Source organism: Neopsephotus bourkii, unplaced genomic scaffold (assembly GCF_033783945.1).
Source record: "Neopsephotus bourkii isolate Nb327-2 ecotype Australia unplaced genomic scaffold, CSIRO-AGI_Nbou_v1 NB_1768, whole genome shotgun sequence".
Classification (NCBI taxonomy): domain Eukaryota; kingdom Metazoa; phylum Chordata; class Aves; order Psittaciformes; family Psittacidae; genus Neopsephotus; species Neopsephotus bourkii.
The window spans coordinates 10,819,161-10,839,883 of record NW_026902242.1 but is presented as its reverse complement, the minus strand read 5'-3'; the positions used below and the strand labels follow the sequence as shown (position 1 = coordinate 10,839,883).

At 42.2% G+C, this 20,723-nt stretch overlaps 2 protein-coding genes across 3 annotated transcripts in view; both read left to right on the top strand.

The window, feature by feature from the left end:
- The first annotated feature begins 1,310 nt into the window (after positions 1-1,310).
- Positions 1,311-17,094, top strand: EPHX4 (epoxide hydrolase 4). Of its 2 annotated transcripts, none has more exons than XM_061379278.1 (7): positions 1,311-1,631; positions 3,825-3,910; positions 7,367-7,524; positions 8,715-8,843; positions 10,950-11,053; positions 11,936-12,084; positions 15,865-16,155. In XM_061379278.1, the coding sequence occupies exons 1-7, from the start codon at positions 1,389-1,391 to the stop codon at positions 15,935-15,937; spliced, it is 942 nt and encodes a 313-aa protein (XP_061235262.1). In that variant the 5' UTR covers positions 1,311-1,388; the 3' UTR covers positions 15,938-16,155. The 2 variants fall into 2 exon arrangements, with proteins under 2 accessions (XP_061235262.1, XP_061235261.1); XM_061379277.1 differs by lacking the exon at positions 15,865-16,155 and adding an exon at positions 16,165-17,094 and having other exon boundaries at positions 1,313-1,631.
- A 2,124-nt stretch (positions 17,095-19,218) lies between these two features.
- The window catches only part of BTBD8 (BTB domain containing 8), a 33,961-nt gene continuing 32,456 nt past the window's right edge, over positions 19,219-20,723 (top strand). Inside the window, exons 1-2 of the mRNA XM_061379213.1 lie at positions 19,219-19,331; positions 19,410-19,595. Of these exons, the coding sequence (XP_061235197.1) occupies positions 19,219-19,331; positions 19,410-19,595 (299 nt within the window). The remainder of the gene's footprint in view (positions 19,332-19,409; positions 19,596-20,723) is intronic.

Here is a 20,723-nt window from a genome sequence, read left to right as displayed (position 1 = left end):
TGCCAAGGATGGGGCAGCCACAGCCACAGCTTCTCTGGGCAACCCTCAACAGCCTCACAGGGAAGAACTTCTTAGAATCATAGAATAGTTAGGGTTGGAAAGGACCTTAAGATCATCTAGTTCCAAACCCCCTGCCATGGGCAGGGACACCTCACACTAAACCATCTCACCCAAGGTTTTGTCCAACCTGGCCTTGAACACGAGCAGGGATGGAGCATTCACAACCTCCCTGGGCAACCTACTCCAGTGCCTCACTACCCTTACTTACTGAATTTCTTCCTTGTATCAAATCTAAACCTCCCCTGTTTAAGTTTTAACCCATTACCCCTTGTCCTATCACTACAGTCCCTAATGAAGAGTCCACCCCCAGCATCCCTATAGGCCCCCTTCAGATACTGGAAGGCTGCTATGAGGCCTCCACGCAGCTTTCTCTTCTCCAGGCTGAACAGGTCCACCTTTCTCAGCCTATCTTCATATGGGAGGCGCTCCAGTCCCCTGATCATCTTCGTGGCCCTCCTCTGGACTTGTTCCAACAGATCCATGTCCTTTTTATGTTGAGGACACCAACATACTGAACACAATACTTCAGGTGAGGTCCCACGAGAGCAGAGTAGAGGGGCAGGATCACCTCCTTCGACCTGCTGCTCACACTCTTTTTGATGCAGCCCAGGATACGGTTGGCTTTCTGGGCTGTGAGCACACACTGTAGCCGGCTCATGTTCATTTTCTCATCGACCAGCACCCCCAAGTCCTTCTCCGCAGGGCTGCTCTGAATCTCTTCTCTGCCCAACCTGTAGCTGTGCCTGGGATTGCTCCGACCCAGGTGTAGGACCTTGCACTTGGCATGGTTAAACTAAACATGGCTCTTCCTTGTATCTAACTTAAACCTGTGCTGTTTAAGTTTAAACCCATTACCCCTTGTCCTGTCACTAAAGTCCCTGCTGAAGAGTCCCTCTCCAACATCCTTGTAGGCCCCCTTCAGGTACTAGAAGGCTGCTATGAGGTCTCCAATACACTTACAAAATCGCCTTTAAGCGGGCAGTAGTGAAGCAGCAATGAAAGAATGCACAGGCTTGAGAAACACGAACTTGTAAGCACCCGGCCCCATACCGTGGTGCTTCCTTTCACGCGCAGGTAAGGCGAGTGCATCAATTACGTGACCCGGTCAGTAAAGCCTCCGCCTGCCCGGACCTCTGGCAGGCACGGAACGCTGCCCACGGCCTACCGAGCCTGGCCGGGGCGGGCTGCGAGGGCCGCGGGGGGCCGCGGGGGGCCGCGGGGCGGGCGCGCCGCCGCCGCTCCCGGTGCCTCCGCTCGGGCGGCTCCTGGCGGCGGCGGATGCGCTCCGAGCCCCTCCCGGCCGGCGGGGACGGCGGCGGCGGGGCCCGATGGCGAGACCTGGCGCTGCGTGCTCGCCGCCCGCTCGCCGGGTGATGGTGGCGGCCCGGGCGCTGCTGTTCTGGGCACTGGTGTACAGCTACTGCGGGGTGTGCGCCTGCATCGCTGGGCTGCGGCTGCTCTGGAGCATCGGCCGGCGGCCCGGAGACACCTTCCGCTGGGTGGTGCGGGAGAACCCCCCCGCCTGCCTCAACGACCCCTCCCTGGGCACCCACTGCTACGTCCGGATCAAGGTGAGGGCGAGGGCCCCGGTGCCCCGGGAGGAAACGGCGGCAGCAGCGGCCGGGGCGCGGAGCCCTCGGCGGTGTCTTGTCTCTCTCCGCACCCTCCGTTGCTCTGCTCGCTCCGGTATTTAGGGTTTGCCCGGCCGTGCCCGGGAGCTCCTGTCGCGCATCAAGCTCGCAGGGAAAACGTAGAGTGAAAGGGTAGGTCCTGTCCCTAAGGTTGGACAGGTAAAGGCACCGCTCAGCTTTTATACTTCTGATTCCCAACTGAGAGCTGCTCCTCTGCGAAATGCTCTAGTGAAGCTGTATTATTAGCTCGGTTTGCTTTGTAGCTCTAGGTGAGCAGAGAACGCATGGCAAATATTGTCAAGTGTTATTTTCAATAAAATAAGCACAGAGACCTCAGCTCTCAGGGATCTGTGCAGATAGGTTTCTTCCAGTACTAATATAAATTACAGAGCCTCCCAGTTTCGCATGATTCGCTTATTTGCTTTTCCTGACATCATGAAGAGGCATGTGCGTGCAGTGTTCCTCATATGCCATGTTCCTTTTCCCTATAGCACCAAGCAGTGAATGAATGGGTTGCTGGAGAAGCAGGGGGAATGGCAATAATAAAAGAGCATTTGAGGGCAAATCAAACTGCTGTCAATATGACAGTTTATCACTCAGTCCAGGAGATACAAAACTCTTTCTGATGGGTAACAGCAGGCTAATGTGTTGCAAGCATCCCACATATCTGTACAGATTTCAACAAAACAAATAAAAAAAGTCCGTTTCAGAAAAGATGGCAACATCCTATGTCTATTGGGGGGCAGAAGAAAGGGGAGAGAAAGCAACAGAAAAGGTAGAGGATGGGCTTAATTTGGGGCATATGACATTTAAACTGCTGCTGGTGGTGACTGAATTTGTACAAGGGAAGTGGATGTCCTTAAAAGCAAGAAGTAGATTAACATAAAAACATTGAGGGTCAATCCCTAGAAGACACAGACTGAAAGAAGCAGGATGGAGAAAGGCTTGGCCACTGCTCACTGAACTGAGGAGAGGAACCGTGGAAGGAAACTGAGAAATTTGTACTTTTTTAAACATTAAAAGGATCCAAGACAGAGTGATGTGGATAATGGTGAAGATGATATGATGGCTCTAAAATTTGCCAGGATTTTACTTCTACCTCTAGGGACTTCAACTTCATTAGCATCCCAGAGGAGAAATACAGTGTAATTTTGGGCAGAACTGACCAAAAGTACCTGTTAGTGAGTATAATGAGTACAAAAATATATCTAGATGTTCCCTGTTCAGAGCCCTTTCAAGAATCAAGCTGTAATTTAATGTTTTTGTAGCTGGTTAGTGACTGATGACTGATGACATAGCTCAGAGAATATGAAGCATCTATGGCAAGAAAAAGTTTTCATATGCTTTTGTGACACCCTGGCCTGATCCAAGCTCTTGGCAAAGACATGGGGGTTTTCTTCCCTTTTCAAGACAGCAGCAACAGTGCAACCTCTGACATTCGCTCTGGAGCTGTGTAACCATTCTTCCTGCAGTTCCCTTCACATGACTTCTGAACAGCATGTTGTGTTTTGTGAGCTACCTCTTTCCCAACTTCTGTGTTCACTTCCATGCCAGAATTCAGTAAACCCTCTGGGTCATCATTTCAGCTTATTTAAATTGTACTGGCTTTGACCTTGAGTTAGTGGAAGCTTGTGGATATCCATTAATTCCAAAGGCATTTCAGAGTTCAGCCTCAGCCCTGCTAACAATAAGAAACTTGCTTGCTGGTAATTCTCACAAGACTCATTTTCTTAAAAGATGCACCAGAAATACTGACTACAGACAAGGCGGAAAGAAGAGCGTAACGTTAAGGCTTTCTTTTCTGAAGCAAGTCTGAAACCAAACACTAAAACCAAGCAAAACCTCCATGCTTTCTCATTACTTAATTTGGATTGCTTCTGGTCCTTAAGAATCCAGGCAGCCCTTTGTTGTTCCAGAATGCAATATGATGGTTTTAAATAGTTGCATAATCTTACAAACTAACCGAAAGATTGGAAGTGCATTTAAAGTATACTGTATGTTCAGCTTCAAAAACTGGTATTTTTGGCAATGTATTGTTTCTTAGAATATTGTCTGCAAACATATTCTTTCTGAAATCCCAGTATAGCAGTTCTATGCTGCAATAAAAACACACTTCTTTTTTTCTCATTTTAGGATTCAGGGTTAAGATTCCACTATGTGGCTGCTGGAGAAAGGGGTAAACCACTCATGTTGCTGCTTCATGGCTTTCCAGAATTCTGGTAAAACTCCCTACGTGCTTTCCTTGTACAAAAGAGGCTGTGTAAGACATCCCAGAGTGATCATCTCAGCTTAAGTATCCCCAGTGTAATCCGTTTTTTGTATCTATGAGTACTAACTAATGGCATTGAGTTTTAATGGGGAAAAAACATTGAAACATTTTTATCTGAAGCATCCACAAAAAATTCCTGATATAAACCAACCATCTTTCTTTGTATTGTCAACCCATTTTTTCCCCAAGTATGTACACTGTTTGTCAAACTTGAAGGAGGAACTGCTCATTTCTAATGAATTTCCTGTTTGAGTAATGTTTTTACTATATAGCTCAACTTATGAATTATAGCAGAGGATATTAAAATAAGGATCTGTTATATTTTAAGTGCAATTCAAATTGCTGCATTTATTAAAAACACTATATATCAATTTTTAACTGGGGGAGGAGAAGAACTGTGAGTTCTATAGGCTATTGTGCAGCCTAATTTCAGGATGCTACTCAGGGAAAAAGGTTCTATTATTAGTACATCACAAGATGAATGATGAATCAAACCTAATCCTAAATATTTGCTTATAACAATGAAAAGCAGCCATGTGTCTAATGATTTAACCAAATTGCTCAGGCTGTCATTGCCAGGTTTAACTAGTGAGGCTTAAAGGACATGCACCAAAAAAAAACCCAATAAGGGAACAAGGTAGAAGTAATGGCAGTAATTCAGCGAGGTGAATTATCCTCTTCCTTTCTAAACGCAGATATGGAGGTAAGGGCCACTGTTGGAATTCTGATCTTCCCAGCTGGATTCAGGCTATGAATGATAAGTTGACCCGGGTAAAACAGAGATCAGTCCTCTTCCCTTATCAATTTCCTATGGATGCTAATGGCCTTGAGGATGATGGTACAAAGTCGTATTTAAGATCAATTTTCAAAGAAGTAGATTGTTCTAATTATAAATTGCTATATAAAAGAATTAAAACTGTAAACTTTAAAAGACAGATGAGGGGTGTATATTCTATGCAGACATTGTGCGTACCTTGTATAACTCATATTGTAACAGAGTCAGACAGCTGAGGCTGCAGCTGATTTCCCCCACAGCAGGAATAATAACAGAAAATGTAGCATTTTACATACATATTCTGCTGAGTTCCAGTATATTATTCTACAAAAAGCAGAAAGCCGTTGTTACAGTTGAGAGTGGTGAGTCATGCCTTAAGTGACAGTTAATATATTGTATTACCTGGCCATTCAAAAGGAATGAGTAAGAAAGTGTTATACAGGTCACTGGGACCATCAAGAGCATAATTTTTAGAGATGTTTACAAAAAGAAGACTACATGTCCATAGTCTATAAAATAGTCAAGCTAGCAATACTGGTGTTGCTTTGGCAATTCAACCAGTGAGGATTTTTTAATGGAAGAATAGAGAGATCATTGTGAGAGCACAATATAAAATAGTAAGAGATATTTAAAACAGCATCAAACTTCTATCATTTGTCCAGGGGAAAAAAAAAAAAACCAAAAAAAAAAAAAAAAAACCACCAAACACCAAACCCCAAATCAGATATGATTCACAGTTAGAAATAAATAGGACAAAAATAACCAGCCAATACTGACCTTAGTATGTGCCTGGGAATGGCTAAAGGTGAAAGATCACTCAAGAGTATCATGCAGCAGGGTCATTTAGTGCTTTAGATGCATAAGAACTTGAAAATCAGTACCAATGTTATGGAAAGGCAATAATAAAATGTTTGGAATTGGGAACCGTGTTGAGACAGCTGGGTGCCTGTAAGAATTGTGTGTGAGTGGCTTCATGTTTTACAAGCTGGCTTTCAGAAATAATGTGGTCACAAAGTCACAAAATAGTTTCCATTATTCAACCTTAGGAACGTCAAAGCATTCACCAACATTTCCAAATTCTGCTTGCAAAGCAGTTATCCAGTTTATCCACATTTCAGGTGTGGGAAAACAATTTCGTTGAATAGAAAACCTCCCCATTTGGTAGGTCAGACATTCAGTGACTGATGGACTGTTGTGAAAACAGAAGATGAGAATAGCAAATAGACATTTTCTGAAAACAAAAACAGTATATTTATGGGCCTCATTGTTTCTTCTTACTGAATTATACAGGATGGCTACAACAGTTACCATGGCAAATTCAGCTCCCAAGCCATTGCATAATGCCTTTACAAATTTTATTTCTGGAGATCTCAGCTATATCTTGTATCTGCATTATATGGCACTGAAATGAAAATGTTCTGACTGTACTGTTTAGATTAATACAAATTTCTGTAACTAATGAGTGTTACTGTAGTATTACTTATGTTCAGGTTTCCTGATAGGCTGGAGGCAAAACTAAATTCTAAGATCCAGTGGTGTGATATAGACACTTTGAATTAAGGTGGAATTCTGTGCACCACTCTTATGGTTGCTGATGATTCAAATCTTATTTATTATTTGAGACTATTGAAACAAGAGTAGAAGCAAAAGCTAGATCCCACCACAGAGGGATGCAGCCATTATAAATATGGCTAGAATGATTTTAGTTTTCATGTATCTTTCTATTACAGTGTAAGATAAGACTGAGTCTGTCTTGGTACTGGCCATCCTGAAATTTATTATGGTTTCCATAACAGCTGAAGGGCTGTTCCTGCAGGATGAGACCCACCATTTTCTTGCTATTTTTGCTTCATAACACATATCTAGTCACTATATAAATGAGGAATAACCCCGACCTTTGTTCAAGTTCTTAATTTTATGTTTTTCAATGTATGTAATGTTGTCACTCTTTTCCATAGAGACACAAGCAATGAAATACTTTGTGTAGTACCAACACATTGAGAGATTATTCTGAAACAATTCTGGTAGAATAGAGACACAGCTGAAAGTGTACTTACATAATATAAATCATATAAACTTCACTAAGTTAATTTGTTATTCATTGTACTTCTTTCTTTGGTTTATTTGGTGTATTAATTTTCTGACATTCCTTTTCTGAAAAAAAACCCAACCAAACCACAAAACAAGCATGCCTTGAAGCATGTTTCCCTACTCCATCAAAATGTGCGTGGGAGAAGCCAGAGAGAAGAGAAAGCTTTTCAGATCTTATTTTTCAGATGATGCTACAGCTCCGAAGATAAAACAGAGTAGTCCTCTGTATGCTCTGGTTTATACCTGCTTCCTTTGCATCAAAGGCAACATGCCAGAAGACAGGAACTGTTAAAACACCCAGGCTCTGGATATGCCCCCTTTCTGGCTGTCACACTTCCTTACTGGGGAATTTAAGAAGGGATCACAAAACTACAAGAGCCACAAAGGACCATCAACATACCACAGAAAAGAAAAAGAATGCCACTGCAAACAAAGCCATGCTAATTTATCCTCAGCTATTTGAAAGCAAAATCCTTGAGTGCATTTTGGTATCACACTGCTTGACCTTGTAACTCCAACTTTTTTTTCCCCCTTCGTTAGGTATTCTTGGCGCCATCAATTGCGGGAATTTAAAAGTGAATATCGAGTGGTGGCCCTGGATTTGAGAGGTTATGGAGAAACAGATGCTCCTTCGCACAAAGAATATTACAAGTTAGATTGCCTGATAACAGACATAAAGGATATTCTGGAATCTCTAGGTGCGTTAGTAGAAGACAAACTGCTCAGCTCATAAATCACTTCATTTTCTGCAGAAAATACTTCAAAGATCCCCACACTATGTTTACATTTTCCAAACTTGGCTGGTTGTGTTAATCTCCATGGTAATGCCATGGTTATGCTTGAGAAGAGCTCTCATCCTAAATCAATTTCATAGGGATTTAACATTTTTTTGAAGAAGAATTTTTGAGGTTTGTTATGTTTATTTGTTCTAAACCTAAGTTAAATTCTTCTGGAGAGCTCCATTATACCAAAAGTGCTTCAAAATATTTCTATTCAAGAGGTGTTCTAAGGTGCTTTGACAACTGTGGCAAACTGTATGAACAGTTTGACTTTTATGCATTTCATTTGTAGTCTTATGTGCTCAGCATTACAATACTCAGGGAGGAGGGTGATGGTATCTGTCATTGGTACGTATTATATTCCAGCAGTAGTTAAAGGAGGAATGGTTAGGCTTTCTAAAAGCCAGTCATGATTCCCCCCCCCTTTACTGTTGTTTTACTGATGGAGAAATAAGTATGTGAATGCCAAGAACGTTAAAAATTGCCATCATACTAGCATATGGAGAAAAGCTAGAGGCCTGCTAAGTATATAAATGTGTGTATTTATGTGTGTGTATATATATAAATGATGTATGTATACATGGTTATTAAGTATAATGCCCACTTTTTGCATAATGATGATGTTCAGTGCTTAGATAACCTCCCCTACTCAGAGAAATACATAAGGATTATTTTTGTTCAGGACAGGTTTAGGAGACTGCTCAGTCTTTCTGTCTGCAGTTTCAAACTCCAGACTCCCTAGACATGACAAATGTACATGCATCATAATGACTGCAAGTTGAATTGTATGGCTGACCCTGTGTTGGCTGAGAACAGGGTGGCCATTTGGGTACTGACTGACTTTAGTCTGGCATTGAGGTCACAGTTAAAGTGTAATTGTTAGTTCAATTAAATAGTTGTAATTATTTGTGAATTTTTTTAACTACAGTAGTGCACTATTTTTTCTAGCCATTTATTATGGAGACAGTGCAGTATTAAATAGTTATTAATTACATTAATAAATGTGCTGAACCACCTATTTCGCCCAGTAATGATTTTAATGCGTTTGGTATTTTGTATGGTTGCAAATTCCACTGACCTAAACCCACACATCTGTGTTTATGTGCTAGGATACAACAAATGTGTGTTGGTTGGCCATGACTGGGGAGGAATGATCGCTTGGTTAGTGGCTATATGTTACCCTGAAATGGTGACTAAGCTGATTGTGGTTAATTTCCCTCATCCTTCTGTGTTTACAGGTGAGTTTTGTAGTAGCTTTTGCTAATCCAGAGTATCTCCATTTTCATTATGATTGTGTTTGCTTTGAGGTTGCTAAAGAAGAACCAGCTACTTGCCCTTTAGATGTTCATTAGATGCTTTGCCGGTATGCAGTGCCTATCACAATCTGGACTGTAATGAAGCAGCCAGGTATCAAGTATTTGAGGTTTGGAAATAGGAGTGCTTGCAAACAAACTTACTGATACTTATCTTAATCCTTGAAGGCAGAGAAACACAGTTCTCACACATATGAATCTGGTTTATATGCTCTGACAGGATAAAATTCCCTGAAGAAGGGGATTACAACCTGCATTACACCTAGGTGTTATTAAATCTGCATAGAACAGCCTTTGCATAAATATGAATCAGACATTAGAATTTAATCCTGAGTTCGGTGAAAAGTGACAATTTGTTGTCATTATTATTATTATGATCTGGGACAAAATTCACTGGAACAAGAGAGCCTCTTCAGGTTCTTACTGGAGGCTCAGGAATAGACTAGCAGTGAGCTAAAACAAGGATTTAGGTGCACTGGCTTGTGTGATAGGCTTTGAGCTTGTATACTACCCACAATTACATTTATGAAAACCATTTCTTTTATGTTTACATTTATTATGGAGAAACATTTCATAGGTATTAGATCCATATTCAGTAATTAAAATGAAAGCAGTATCTCATTGGTTGCTGACCTTAGCCTGTGTCTCTTTAAGCAATTTCCCCAGAAATAGTTAAGACTATTCAGTGCAGATTTAATTTGCATTAACTTTCATTACAGCTGAATAAAAATCAGACCTTACACCACTGTGGAATCGGAACCATTCACACATATTGTTCTCACAGTGTTCTTGGGCACCATCCTAAGATAGTAAAGAACATTTTGCAGGTAGTAAAGTCTCACCGAAGGAAAGGTCTGTTCACCACCACTGGAGCAAGTAGGAGCTTTTTGCAGTACTTTCACTGAGAGCATGAGCCAGGCTGTATGGAAGACAAATATATTTTATTAGAGTATTTCTTAGCATTTGTTTGCATGTTTGTTAAAGTACAAAATCTGTTCTATAGCTTGATAAAGTTGCCCTGGTTCAAATTTCTTCTACCATGGCTTAAATGAAAATATCCAGTTTATAAATTGTGCAGAGAAGTAAAGCGAGCAGTGTTGATGATGGTCCACCAAGGAAAAATGTAACAGGTGATGCAATTTAAGAACGTATAAAATATGAAAGCTTAGAAGATAGCTGACACTTCAGTTTACTGTTTTAAAACCCATTCTTATGCACTGTCAGAATTAATACTTCAGAGAGATCTCCCATGTTAGGAGTGCCATTTTGCCTTCTTGAATTTGCATCTGTAAAGAAATTTACAGATGTAAATTCTAGTTCTACATGTAAATACTAGTTCTACATTTCCTAGTAGCTGCATGCATTCTGTTCTTGCTTTGAGGAAGTCGGGTATCTGAATGGCAGTGCTGGCTCTTGCAACTCATCGGAGACACAGTTACAATTGAGGAAAAAAGACAAAAAGACCTAATGCAAATTTGGCAAAACATTTTCTTTTGTTATATATGCTCCAGTGTCTTTAATAAGTTGCGCTATGTAACCTTGGCTACAGTTCTTGAAATTGCCAAGAAAACAACTGCTAGAATAATTCTGTACTTTTGTGAACAGGATCGATGCTGTCTTTAGAATGTAAGTGGATTATCAGCTACAGATTTCTGTGCACTACAGTTTTGATGAGAGAAAAAGGCTTGTATTTATGCCTCTTTTTCCACAGCTGAAAAAAAATGCTTTGGGCTCACTACACAAATAGATCTCTAAGCAAAAACCTCTCATGTGGTTAAACTCTCCAATGTCACTTCCCTTACCCAACATTTGGCAGGCTTCTGGTTTGCTGACTGTATTAACACATCTAAAAGAAGTATGTTCTAATGGCCACATCATATACTTACTCCTGAAATAATAGTCATCTTTTGTCACATAGCATGCCCTAACACAGTATTTTTAAAACATTCATTTAAGTTTAAAAATAGTAATATTAGAAGTAATTTTGAGTCATCAGTTTTCATTTTTAATTCATGGGCATTTTTGTTTCAGAATACATTCTACGACATCCATCACAATTGATTAAATCTGGTTACTACTTCTTTTTCCAAATGCCATGGTTTCCTGAATTCATGTTTACACTAAATGATTTCAAGGTGAGCAAAATGAGTGCTCTTGTTTATGTATTTAACTGTGTGTGATGGGAGAGTTGCCACCCACATTGATCTCTTCTGATGTAGTTAGAATTACTCAAAAAAATTGAGCTTTCTGTTTTTTCTTTTTAAGCATTATATATTTATATGAGTAGGATATAAGTACATAGAGCCTCTGAGATTAACTTCTGCTTTTGCATTTCTGGGATACTCCGCCTAGACGATCAGCTGGTTTGACTTGTGCCCATGCCAGAGGGACATACTTGATGCCTGGGGAACTGGAGCTAACTTGTTGAGGCCCCTGTGTGTGGTGGGACTTCCTCTTACCCCTCAGAGGCTGGGAGTCTGGGCATCACATTCAGCCACGTGATGAATCCTGCCTGAGCAACCAACAAGGCCAACATTTTACGTAACCTTAAAAAATAAGCAGAAACATATAGAAGGGGGAAACCAGCTGCAGATGTGTATTCCCCTACATGCACACAGCCCAGTGCAGAGCTCCCAGTGTTGCACACACACTGAGCACAGTGAGCTGGGGAGGTCCTCAATCATTTTCCCTCTTGCCCTGTCAGCAGCTGAGGTCCATCCCAAAGAAAAGTGTGTACCTGCACTTGCCTTTGCCTGTCACACATGGCAGCTCAGGGTGCAACACTGAGAAACTTGGGAATACTAGTATTTGCCTGTAACTTGATTATTCTGAACCGAATTATACTAGAAATAAGCTTAATATATACTTTACAACTAGGTCTCTAAAAAAGTTCTTAAACCATTCATTGTACTCTAAAAAATGTATAAATAAGATTTTTGAAAGATGTGTCCTGTTGAAGGAGGGAAATCATATTTTCTGCCTATCTTATGTAGTGGCTTTTTATGCTCCCTTTGTAGGTTTTGAAAAGTTTATTTACGAGCCAGGCCACTGGAATTGGAAGGAAAGGATGCAGATTAACAGCAGAGGATATTGAAGCTTATCTCTATGTGTTTTCACAACCTGGAGCATTAACTGGACCCATTAACCATTACAGAAATATTTTCAGGTCAGTATAACATTCTGAAGAAAAGGTAACATATTTTAGAGACTCCTCGACCAACACTGTTACTGCATCTTCTGCCACTAAAGTAGAAAAAGCACCATCTGTCTCTGGAGTCTCAACAGGTAACAAGTGCACCCACGTCAAGCCGTGTGATGCAAAGTGGATTGTATCAGTTATCCACACAAAACAGTGAAACAAGCAGAGTGCAGATAAGGACAATCTTTGTTTCAAAATCTAATAAAGCAAAGAGCCTGCCTCATGCACAGAACCCATGGCAACCACAAAAATCCACCTCTAAATGATACAGAATTAGCATCGATTACTTGTTTGCATTACAGTTCATATCGTCTAATAATAACATCTATGAAAATCTTATTATTAGATACTACTACTAGGTAATATGGCATCCAAGTACATTACCTTCACTTCTAAATTTGCAAAACCATGCCTAACTTTAGTTTGGTTGTGTTTGGGCTGGTTTTGTGTTTCGGTTTGTTTTTTTTAAGGTGGGATAGGTTTTTTTGAAACTAAGTGTAAAACTAACCCTAACTTGTGGGGTCTGCATTGGTCTCATCAGACTGATAGGCAACAGTAAGCAAGTAGCAGGGAGCATGCACAGACTAAAACTGAGAGAGTATCATGTTAGGAAATATTTTTGCAAGCTTCATCTCTAATACTTTATTTTCTCAAGCAGTTTTCTGGTGGTTTGAATTTTCCTGGAAGGAACTGGCTTGGCCTTAGAGACTGATGGCCCCTTTTTACCTACCAAAAATGTAACAGGGCCATAAAATCTTTAACTCTGTGTATCACATGCCGATATACACATGTATGACTTACAGCCCTAACTTGAAGGACTGTACCTAGAAGAATGGGATTGAACTCTTTTTTCCTTTGCTGCCTCCAGTCTTTAACAGTGCTAAATCTTCTGCATGCTTCTCTAACACAAGACCAGCTTCCCAATATTCTTTAAAAATGACAATTCTCTTTCTTGCCTGAATTGTGACAGTAGATGTTTGAAGTAAAGTAACTTTTCATTTTTCCTGGTCCAAATTTAGTGACATCTTTACTGCCATTTCTGTGCCTTCCGGGCTGTCACTGTCAGGACAGCAGTTAGCAGGGAAATACTGTGAGGAAAATGGGGATCTAAGCTAGGTGCTGTCTTGTACAGGAAAAGAGATAAAACTGGAATGAGAAAGTAGAGAGATGGTGTATTTTCTTCTAAACATGGTAAGACCAAGCACAAAGCACAGACACCAATGGGGAATACATGCTGGTAACAGTATACTTATTTAACACTATTCAGAGAGTGGTTGGTGACATCAGTTGGGGTGTCCAAGGGCAACAGGCATCTCGTGGCCCTGCAACAGCACTGCATTAGCCCCCAAGGTAGGGCTAACGAGAAGCTGGAGAGGCATGAGCACTCTGAGCCCTGTTCCTTACATTTGCCACAGCACTCACATCAGTAAGTGCGCACATGAAACAGATGCTTCCCTGACAGTAATAGTGAAATATCTGTGGTAGCTGATAGCTTAATTGCTGTGCGATTCAGATGAGATGAATGTAAGAGTTGGGTATGTTTAAACCATTGTTTCAGGCCTCTTCACGCTCTAAAAAAAGCCTAGTATAAGTTTTTAATCAGAAAGTATCTATCTTCACAGCTATTAATTCCACTGTGTGTGTGTGTTTGTGCATTGTCTGGCTTATAGCTCTAACAAAAGTTACCTGTACTGAATTTAGAGAATATTATGTTAGGTACTGTCAGCCACAATGCAGGAGGCTTTGGACTGGAAGGAAAAGATTAGTCTTCAGCTCATTCACTTCTTGCCACTGGTTCTGATGATTGCACCTCATGTGTTATAAATCCTTAAATATGAAAATTGGATTGGCATTTGCACTTCCTCCCCTATAAGCCATTAAGCAGCACTATGACTGGTATTCACCGTAAATAACAGTGGCTGGGACTGGTGGCCTATGTGTCAGAAGTTTCCAACTCATTACTATCCACCTGGAGTTTCACTCTTCAGAACTTAATTTTTCTGCACAGTTATTTACAAAGAAATGACTGAAATCCCCAACTTCCATTCATCACCAAGACAACCTTGTTTAAACAGCACAGAAGTCATTCCCTTCACTCTATTTTACATACAAACACTTTTGGAATAAAAATCCTAGGTTTTGTTATCATGCAGCGCTTGTACAAAGCCCAGTAGAGTTTTCCTAAGTGAGGCTACACATCTTGCAAGGCACTTGAACACAAAAGAAAAACTGTAAACCCTGCAATAGTGAAAAAATATAGATAGAAATAGCGAAGAGATCAAGGATACTGGATTTAAAAGGTAAAGAGATTAAATGCACTGAATCAGAGCATCAGATTATCAATCTTTAAAACTGATGTGATGAATAAGCTATGTTTCAGTGGGTGAGGTCAGGTTGTTTGCAAAATGAGATTTTAAATCCACTGCTACAAAAGCAATTTTAAGAATTTTCCTAATTAATCAAAAAGATATTCAATTCTTATTTTAAATGAACTTCTATTAGTATGTCTTAATAGTATCTATAAGTATACATAAAGAATGTCTGCAAAGTCTCCATTTCTTTGTCTTATTTTAAAAGTAATGCATGACATGTTCTTTGTCTTTCCCTTTTTACATAGAGGAAAGAGAGCCTAGTCTCTTAACTAACTCCTAAGTTTCAACATAACACTTCAGTATGTATAAAAGTTTCTTCAAAAAATTTTTTGTTTCTACATTACTGGTTTAAGTAATCATGTTTGAGCATTAATATAATAAAGACTTGTATCTGACCAGGTGGAATCTGTTTTGAATTGTCACAGCTAGTCCGTTACAATGTGGGTAAGATTAAGCAATTCAAGCATAAATCAGATAAAATTTTCAGCATCTCAAAAATAGATGAGCTGGAATAAATACTGGTGGGCTACTATGGTTTATGTTGAAGCAGTCTTTCATTTCAAACTACTTCTATATTTTCTAATGTCTACATTTAATGTGAGGAAATATTTCTAACATATTCCATTTAAAATCCTTGTATTAAGAATAAATAATTAATTTTTACTGAAAGTTTAAACAGGTCATTGTGGTGGTATCATTTTTATTAACATTCTACTTTCTTCAAAGTATTTTCTCAGGGCTATTCTTCAAAGTGTTCTTCAAATGTCTTATAATGTATTTATCTTTAAAGGCTTTCTAGTCTGACAAATCTGTGGGTTGTGATGTTACAGTTTTAAAGAGATTATGACTCCATGAAAAGCAAATTTTTAAGGAGCAGTTTTCTTTCACTGCATACAGATGTAGGTATGTAAGTCCAAGGCCTTCAAAAACATACTGTAGCTCTTTCTAAAGGGAACTCTGATGTACTTGGAGCGTAGCGTCAATTTCATAGATGAGTGAATATAACTGAATTCTGTTCAGCATTTCAGACATCACTGGTCTATAGAATGTATTTTTCCACAAATATTTTTAGCTGTACTACATGATACATACTTTTGATGAGGTCTGAAGCACTCTAGCTGGTATCTTTCATAGTGGCCAGAAATGGCAGCCTGCCTTTTCCTGGACAAACATCTTGTGATAAGGCAGTTTGGCTACTCAGGTAGATAGATGCCGGGAACACTGTAGTGTAAATGTGATTCAAAGCGTCATATTTCACTAAAACCTACCTGCAGTAAATAATACAGGTTCAGAAATTTGACACAGCATTCATCAACCATGGGAAAGGTACTGACCTACAGAAATTCTGGCCACGTTGTTCTGTATTCCCTTCTAGAGATCATGGGGCTCCTGAGCTGAAGCATCAATTGTGTTCCAAAAATAAGACCTCTGTTGCAATCAACTGCTGATTACAGATGTTACAATAAAAGTATCTTCTAACAAATCCACCATCCTAAAAAACAATTCAAAGACTTTGAGTCACGGTAGTGTTTTCTTGCTATTGTAGAAGGTATCTTGGCACCTAGAAAGCCTGCAATGAGATTTACTGTTGATTTCAAAAGCTAAGCTGGCTGAAATCTGGTTTAGTGATTTTTTGTTAAAATGAGACCTAACTGAGTGTGTTTTATTTTTAAAGCTGCCTACCTCTGCAGCACCATGAAGTCATCATGCCAACCCTGCTGTTATGGGGAGAAAGAGATGCGTTTATGGAAGTTGAGATGGCAGAAATTACACGGATTTATGTTAAAAATCATTTCAGATTAACTATTTTGTCTGAAGCCAGTCATTGGCTCCAGCAGGATCAACCTGACATAGTGAACAAGTTAATATGGACATTTCTAAAGGAAGAGACAATAAGAAAAAGAGAGTGACTGTTTGTACATGTCTTAAGGGGTCTACATAAAAACTCTGCAGATTCAAAAACTAATTGTTATCAGGGCCATATTTCCAGCCTGCCTTCTATTTTGAGCTCTGTTAAAGTGTTTTCAATGTACTGTACATTTGGACACTGATGTTACTGCTAAAAGAAGAAATGAGTATAAGAATACGTGATGCCAATATTGGTTTTACCTGTATACTTGTATTTTGCACATAAAAACACCTGCCTTAAGATATATATGTATTTGTACAGAAAGAAAATCATAGAAAGTTGCTTGGTTTTGTTTTCTCCCTTGCTTTACAGTTTTAATGTGTGGTGCCTTTTACAAATTTATAATGAAATAATAGAGTGGTGCCGTACTGAAGGAAGTAATGAGTTTTCATTCTAGATACGCCTCAATCTTTTTAATGTATTTTAGCATTAAACAGTAACTAACTCTTTTTATTGATCTCTATTTTAGGGCACTGAATGATTGAAAACTTTCTGGGCACCTTTCTAGTCTTCAAGTGGGTAATGATACGTATCTTGTTGTACTGTTGAATGCAGTTGCTTTGTGCAATGTGTATTTCTTTCTTGACTAAAAATGGGAAACTTGTACACTTAAGATGTCTGACCAAAAATAATGGAAAATTAAGATATAACATGTATGTATTCCACCTCTGTCTAATAAAATGCAACTTAACGATACTCCCTTTGACTTTCTATGGAGAGATTTCTTACTGAAGCTAAGAACTGGGTTTGAATAGCTCAAGTGTCTGTCCACTGTGCAGCCTTCCTCGTGCTGACTGTTGTAGTTTCTTGGAAATAATGCCTCATTGTTGGCATTATCCTTCCTATGTTAGCAACCACTGTTCTCGGCTCCAAGAACTGCTGCCAAGTTCCTGTGTTTATAGGAAGAAGAAACACAGTGAAACAGAGGGCAGAATTAACTTGCATGTGATGTCAGGGAGAACAAAACTGGATGCTAACTACAAAGATGAAAGAAGCATGAAACATGAGTTCCCAGAAGAGGTGAGTCACCTGCCTGCAGGGACTCTAAAGGCTCCCTCTCCACCTGCAGTGCTCTGGGAACAGGTAAGGATGAACAAGGACCAGTTGGGGAAGGCATCAGAGCCAGCTCAGCCTGAACCAACTGCTCACACCAGAGATCTGACAAGTTACTGGGGAGTCCCAAACATACCACATTGCCACGTGTGATGTCTCTCTCAAGCCACAGTGTCCCCCGTAGGTACTTGGTGCAGCCCCTGCTGACATGTTGCTTGTTGCAGTGCTCAAAAGAAAGGGAACCAAGGCGTGTCATCAGTGATGATCTGCTCATGGCTGGCCAGATGCTTCCTTTCGTGCTGTTCAAACACCTGAGGAACTGTCCCCTCAGCATGGCAGCAGCATGGTGACAATGGTACTGATGCACCTTTTCCACCCATGGCTGGTACCTGCTTTTTAAGGCTAATTTTCCCCAAAACACTGTCAGCACTTATCAGCTTGGATGGTTACATGCTTCTTTTACCTCCGGTTGGAGAGGCTCTTCATTGCCTCAGTTAAATTACCTGACAAGAAAGCTGGCACTGGGGAGCGCGGCTTTTTCTGAGGAGACCTTGCTCACTGGGACTGCCACCTGCCCTCCCAGCTGCTGAGAGCTGTCCACCAGAGCTCTTGCCTGCTGTGAGAGGTGGATCTGCAACAACAGGCAATAGCCCAAGGCCCACACTGCTTTTCAAAATGCTGGATCTGCTGTCCTGGTCAAGGCAGGCACCGACAGGCCTTTACGAGGGCTGGGTCATAGAATCATATAATCAACCAGGTTGGAAGAGACCTTTGAGATCATCAAGTCCAACTTTTCCCAGGCACTGCCAAGGACATCACTAAATCACGTCACTGAGGGCCTCGTCTACACAGTGTGTGAACACTTTCAGGGACGGTGACTCCAGCACTGCCATGGGCAGCCTGTTCCAATGCCTGAGCACCCTTTGGGGAAGAAGTTGTTCCTAGTATCCAGCCTAAACGTCCTCTGGTGCAGTTTGAGGCCATCTCCTCTTGTCCTGCCCCTTGTTCTTTGGGAGCAGACCCCTCCTGGCTCCATCCTCCTGTCAGGCAGTTGTAGAGAGCACTAAGGTCCCCCCTGACCCTTCTCTTCTCCAGACTGAACCCTCCAGTTACCTCAGCCGTTCCCCATCACACTTGTGCTCCAGGCCCTGCACCAGCTCTGTTGCCCTTTTCTGGCCCCCTGCAGCACCTCAACGTCTCTCTTGCAATGAGGAGCCCAGAACTGAACACAGGATTCACGGTGCAGCCTCACTCACGCAGAGGAACATGCATTCACTCCAGGAGCTTCATGGCAGAGGTGCAGCCAAGGCTGTAAGTATGCCCCTTCCCACAACTGCATCCCGGTGACCCTCTGAGGTGCAGCTTAGGTCCAAAACCACCGACAACCTCCCCCGGGCTGCTGCTGATAGCCACTAAGGCCTGCAGAGGGCTCCCTCAGAGAGGCACTGGAAGGCGCCCCCTGCCGGCTCCGCCCCGCGCAGGGCCGCAGGGGAGGGAGCGTCGAGGACCAGTCGGCCTGGGGAGGGGGGCGTGGCCAGGCGGAACGCCGCTGATCCTCATTGGCGGAGGCCGGTGCTGGCCCCGCCCCGCCAGCGGGAGCGGGGAATGCACCGTAGCAGGGCCCTCCCGTGCTGTGCTGAGGCGCGTTTGTGGTTCTCGATGTGAAGAATAGTACCGGTTGTTCTTTGGAGTATCACGTGACGAACCTTTGGGCTGGTCTGTCGATCCCTTGTGGCCATCGCACCGGGCAGGAGCGGTTACGGGCAGATGGCGCGCTGCTGCGGGGGTGGCGCTACGCCAAAGGGCCCCGGCCCGGCGGCGGTGGAGCGGCAGCGGCTGAAGGAGGCGCTGGCCGAGCAGCTCCGGCATGACCTCGGCAGGTAGGCGCGGGGCGGTGGAGCGGGACGGTGGGGTAGGGTGGGACGGGCCCGGCCGGCGGTAACGGTGCGCTCCCGCAGGCTGCTGGAGGAGGGGGCGTGCTCCGACGTGACCATCTGTGCCGGCCCCGCGGTGCTGCAGGCGCACCGGGCCATGCTGTTGGCGCGGGCCCCGCGGCTGTTTGCCGCGCTGGACGGCGGGCGGCCGCCCCGAGAGGTGCTGCGCATGGACGGCGTAGAGCCCGCGGAGTGCCGGCGCTTCCTGCGGTGAGTGCGCGGACGTGCTGCGGGCACCAGCCTCGCTTCTCGGCGCTACCTCTCCTCTGTCATTCCTTCTCTTTTTTTCCAGTATTAACACTTGTGCTACAGCTTTCCCAGTATCTTCACAGCCTTCCTGCAGTGTCTGTAGAGTACTTTCCCGTAACTACTTTCTTTGCCTTGGTGCCTCTTCTGACAGCACGTGGGTATACTCTCTGTATGTAAAGGCTTTGTAATAGAACAAGAGAAAAAGCAGCAAAAATCCCGAATGTATCCTTTTAAATTAGCTGTGTTTACTAATACCCTTGTTAGCAAGATTACCTAACAAAAACAACAAAGAAAAACCACTCCAGTGCCACCTTAAAAAGAAAAAAAGAACAAACCAAAGTTATGGATTTGGAAATGTAGGAGGGCTTCCTCATGTTAGATGAAGACGTGTCAAGAGTTGCATCAAGTTAGAAACTGTATGGTCAGTACTTCAGCCCTAGTGATCCACAGGCTAGTCTAAGCATAGCCCAGCTTTCCCAGCAAGGTGGAATCCTGGCATGTGGCATGGTGCAGCATGTGGGTCAGCTACTCCCCAGGGACTGACTGGTGCAAGGATCCCATGCGTTGTGTTGCTGGCTATTGGCACGTCTGCAATCTCGCTCATCTTGCACATGCTTAGGTGAGTACCTGAGGGGTGTTGGCTGGTGCCGCCACCAGACCTTGCAATCTTCCTTGCCTGTAAGTGCTTCTAATCCTTCTTTCAAAGAACCGAGCAGCATTGGCTCTTCTGGAACAAAGCTGTGGTGGTGCCACCTTCCTCCTATAAAACAGTGTTGATGCTGGAGCCAGTTGGCACTTTGGAGCACGCGTGGGAGCAAAGCAGTAGGTGCTCTGGGACTACAGGTGAATTCAGAATATATGCACTACAGGCTCTTGAGATTGTTCACAGAATGAAGGGGAATGCATTGTAGTTTAGTGCTTAAAATAAAACTGAGGCTGACTTCTCCCTGTTTGTTTTGCTCATTCTCTCCTTAAATTTGTGAATAAGGCAGCAGATGGCTAAAAAGATGTATTCAGGGTACTAAAGTTATAACAAATATGAAAGAAAACCTTATGACCTGAGAATAACTCGTAAAACACAGAATCATC